This window comes from Chrysochloris asiatica, unplaced genomic scaffold (genome assembly GCF_000296735.1).
Source record: "Chrysochloris asiatica unplaced genomic scaffold, ChrAsi1.0 scaffold00038, whole genome shotgun sequence".
Taxonomy (NCBI): domain Eukaryota; kingdom Metazoa; phylum Chordata; class Mammalia; order Afrosoricida; family Chrysochloridae; genus Chrysochloris; species Chrysochloris asiatica.
The window spans coordinates 19,095,720-19,100,728 of NW_006408556.1; the positions used below are offsets into that span (position 1 = coordinate 19,095,720).

A 5,009-nucleotide genomic window follows, 5' to 3' on the forward strand; every position below is an offset into this window, starting at 1 on the left:
ACTCTTCTTGATCATTAATAGCTTCTTTTTTGGGGGGGGCGCTGTGAGACTTTATTGAGTCAGAGGAAAGGGCTCTCTTTCACTTCACCAGTCGCTTCCTGGGGACCCCTCCTGGCTCTGTGGTGGGTCCCAGGCAGCCCAGCTGATCAGAGGTAGGTCCTCCTGCAGGCTGAGTGACTGCTACTAGGATGAGTCCTCTTCCAACTGCAGCTGAAGGAAAACTGTTGAGGACTTGGCATAAATTGTCTGCTGGTCTCTGCTCTGAGAGACACAGGAGATATAGATCTTCTGATCCTCAATTTTTTTCTACTTCAACGTTCAGCACAGCCAGCAAACCCACTGGGATCCGAATTTTGAACCTGAGGTTGAGGCTGAATGTGAACAACCCTTCTCTAGCCAGGTAGGCAGTTTTAGAGAAAGTCTCATCCATCATGGCTTCCAGGGACCCTCCATGAGCCCACTAATAGCTTCTAAAACAACTTATTTACCTATTAATTTATTTTTGTCTTAGGCAAGGTATACATAAAAGACTACATAAAAAGAAAAATGTATAAAATTAGCAACAACAAAAATCAAGAAGAAAGGGAAAACACAAAACAGGAAAGCAGAAAGGATCCACACACAGATGGTTAGAACAAGCACAGTCTTTGTAGAAGGAGAGAAAAGACCCAGGCACAAATGAACCTGCTCTGCATTCTTGTGGTGGTCAGGGGTCGGCATACATGCTAACAGTCTGATAAGAAATAAAAATAGCCACACTGGAAGCATGCTGACCAGTGGTCTCTGGAGATTCAAAATTGTGAGAGGGCAAGCCAAGCTCCACTGACCTTAACGGCCATATAGGACATGTCAGGAAATGACATAGTAAAGGGTTTAGTAAGCAGTGAAGGTCTACTTTCAAAATCAGAGTAGCAACATGTAATCAAGCCAGAAGTGTATGTAGCCTGTGGTGGTGGTGGAGGTTGTGTGCCGTGGAGTCGGTTCCGACTCATAGCGACCCTGTACAGGGCTCCGAGGGTAGCCTGTAGAATGGTATATATGCAAGCAACAGAAGACAGCATTACCTTAGGAGCTCCAACATGATACAGGTTCCAAATATTCTCCAAAGAAAACATCAGAGACGTAACTACAGTTTCTACAAAGAGCTAATTTAAGTTTCTTTTTGCTACCAACAATCTGTTTTTCAATATCCCGACAAACTTATGATATACTCTTTCACTCTCTGCCCTTACTCTTTGTAGAAGAGAGACAACGTAATTTTTTCATGAAAAAAATTCTTGGATTATAATGTATTTCAAATGAACTTTTTTAAGAAAGAAAAAGAAAAACATTTACCAGTACGATAAATGGGATTTTGCACTGCTAGTTCAAAATTTACTTTTTTGGATTTTAGAAACACTTCAATTCCCTCTTCTTCAGTAACAAAAGTCATCCGGTTTCCAACAGCAAAAATTGTAAATATTGGTCCATACTGAAATAAAACATATAAACACAGATCATATTAGTAAGCATTTCAGATTGCAAAAATACTGTGACATGGGTTATGTTTAAAATAGTTTTTATCCCCCAGAATATGATTTTTGTTGTTGCTAATGCCATTGCATCAGCTCTAACTCATAACTACTCCATAGAGGGTTTCTGAAGTTGTAAATCTTTACTGGGGCAGAAAATACCACCTTTCTCTTACAGAGCAGTTGGTGAGTTTGAACTACCAACCTTGTGATTAAAAGTCCAGTGTCTATCCTATTGTGTCACCAGGGTTCATTAGAGATTCCATTATCATTCTTTAAAGACATGGAAAAACGAATCACCAACTTTATATAGAAAGGAAATCAAAGCACAGCCAAAGAAGAACAAAGTAAAAGGCCTCCCACTCCCTCATCTCAAAACCTACTATATACAGCCACTGTAGTCAACAACAGACACAGAACAATGGAACAGAACTGAGAGCCATAAAGTAAACCCATCCACTTTGACTAACTGCTGAAAGCCATTAAATAGAGAGAAAAGACTTTCTTTAACAAATGATGCTGGCAACACTGAAGATCTATTTGCGGAAAAAAAGGACTCCTATCTCTGATCATGTACAAAAACTAATGCAAAATGGATCAAAGACATAAATGCACAACATGAAAGTAAAAAGATCATCACATTAAATTACAGGAGAATTTAGGGACTCTATAATCGGGCTGCGAACCTCAAGGTCAGCAGTTTGAAACTACCAGCTGTTCCATGGGGGGAAAGATGAGGCTTTCTGCTCCCGAAAAGATTTACAGCCTCGGAAACCCTGTACAGGGTCGCTATGAGTCAGAACCGATTCCATGGCACATAACAACATCAACAACAACAACAATACATGGTATAAATATACAATCACATGGCACTAAAACTGTACAAACAGCAGAAGACAAACTAGATGACTGGGACCACCTTAAAAAAATGTATATATACATATATGTGCGTGTGTGTTTATACACATCTCAAAAGACTTTGCCAAATTATATTCCTTTTTACTTAAGAATGTTTTTATGTAATGACTGTGTGGAATCTCAAAGCATGTTTATAAGATAATAATACTTAATTATGCAAATCTATTGATAACAGGGACTAAAATGCTTTTCAAAATTTTTGTCAATCATAGCTGGTAATATGATTTTTAATGCTTTTTATTAAGAAAATAAATGCATCATATGAAGCACACACACACAGAAAAAGACTTTGCCAAAAGAGTAAAAAGAATGCCTACAGACTGGAAAAAAATTTTGGCAAGAGCATATCAGACAAGGGGCTAATCTCTGAAATTTATAGAAAATGTTAACAGCTCAACAGTAAAATCATAAACAATCCAATTAAAAACTGGGCATAGGACATGAACATACATTTTTAATGTACCTAAGAAAACATTCAGGCAGCTAACAAACCCACGAAGTACAGTTCCAAACCATTACTCACTGTTGTAAATCGATTCCAACTCATAGTAACTCTATGCACAACAGAACAAAACACTGTGCCATCCTCACAATTTTTGTTCTGTTTGGGCCCATTGTTGTTATCACAGTGTTTTGTTGGGGGTCTTCCTTTTTTTGTTTTGTTGACCCTCCATTTTACAAAACATAATGTCCTCCATGGACTAGTCCCTCCAAACACACCCAGAGCATGAGAGATGAAGTCTAGTCATCCTTGCTTCTAAGGAACGTTCTGGCTGTACTTCTTCCAAAATAGATTTGTTTATTTTTCTGGTAGTCCGTGATACTTTAAATATTCTTTGCCAATTCAAATACATTGTTGTTTCTTTTATGTTCCTCCTTATTCGTTGTCCAACTTTCACATGCATATGAGGTGATTGAAGTTATGGCTTGACTTCCATCAAGATGGCGGGCTAGGCAGTCACTCTACAGAGACCCTCTACAACAAAGATAACGGGACCTAATTAAACAGACAAGGAGTTCTGGTAGCATAGTAGTTCCAAGTCCAGCTGCTAATCTCAAGGTCATCAGTTCAAAACAACCAGTGGTTCCATGGGAGAAAGATGAGGCTTTCTGTCCCCATAAAGATTTACAGCCTGGGAAACTACATATAGGGTGGCTAAGAGTTGGAATCGACTCCATGGCACATAACCACCACCACCACCAATTGAACAGACAAAGAAGACAATCCTGGAACCCTAAACTTCAGAAGAAAGGGTAGAAAACTGGATTGAATACCTACTGGGAGGAGAAATTGAGCAGGAGGAGTGAAAGGAAATGATGAATGGACTGCAAGCCAGATGTAGAGAGACCATCTTGAACTTTTGCAAATAGCTTTGGAGAAACAGACAAACAGTGGCCTGCATGACAATGCAGATTCACCCGGGTAACAGAAAAGAAAAGTTGTGATTCCTTTCTGTTCCTCACACTCCCGTGGATAACAGAGGTGAGGATGGCCTCCACCTTCATCTACCCACAACACAGACCCTACTCTCTGGGAGTTCAGAGCCATGGGATTTGAGCAAGTGTGAGGCTGGTACTTGCTGCACCAGCCTGGGGCCTGCATTTAGGAGGACTCTGCCCCATATCTACAGAACCCACAGAGTCTCCAGGCCACAATTAGACTAGCAGGAACCTTCATAATCAGTCACCCTGTTCCAGCTACCCTCTGGTTCTAATAAACACTGAAACTAGAAACCTGAAGGGCCTCTAAGAACTACTTCTGGATGAAGTGGCCCGAAAATAGACAACATCTAAGTTTCAGTCAAACCCACCCTAAACTGAGCTGCATGAAAGGTGAACAAGAAACTTTGTACATGCTTCCATTCTTTGATGAAACCCACCAGGAGACAGGTGGTGAGAGCCTAAGAATATACCAACATGCAATCACCAGTTAAATTCAAATACAATGATACCACAAAGCCTTGGATAAAAGAGAAGGTTTTAGCTCACACAATGAAAAGAGAGAGTGGTTCAAACAAATGCCCAAGGTGCAGAGCGAGAAAATATTTCTGCAGAAAAAAATTATAATGCAATTACCTGAGAAATAATTCAAAGGACTGATATTTAGGAACCTTCAATGGATAAAAAGATCAAGGGAAGCAAGGAAAACAAAGAAAAATGTTTTGAAAAATTTAGGAAAACACTAAAAGAAGAAAGAAAATAAACACAAACTTTGAAACAATACAAAACCTGCAAATAGAAATCCAGAAGATCAATATAAGAGCTCAGAAACAGACAATACACTGAAAGAGCAAAACAGTAGATTTGAATCAATGGACATCTGAATTAGTGACCTTTAAGATAAATCTCTCAATACTACCAAGCTACAAGAAATAGAAGAATTTTACCAAGTTCTTCAATCTGAAATCGATCAAACATGCAATCAAGATGTATTGTTCATTACTGGTGATTGGAATGCAAAGGTTGGGAGCAAAGAGGAAGGATCAGTAATTGAAAAATATGGTCTTGGTGATAGAAATGATGCTGGAGAACGCATGATAGAATTATGCAAAACCAATGATTTGTTCATTTCAAATACCT

At 39.1% G+C, this 5,009-nt stretch overlaps 1 protein-coding gene and 1 pseudogene across 1 annotated transcript in view; both read right to left on the reverse strand.

The window, feature by feature from the left end:
- Positions 1–5,009, reverse strand: part of LOC102821257 (24-hydroxycholesterol 7-alpha-hydroxylase-like) — a 95,998-nt gene that overhangs the window by 85,733 nt on the left and 5,256 nt on the right. The window contains exon 2 of the mRNA XM_006860607.1: positions 1,336–1,471. Coding sequence (XP_006860669.1) covers positions 1,336–1,471 — 136 coding nt within the window. The remainder of the gene's footprint in view (positions 1–1,335; positions 1,472–5,009) is intronic.
- On the reverse strand, positions 184–848 carry LOC102816845 (annotated as a pseudogene).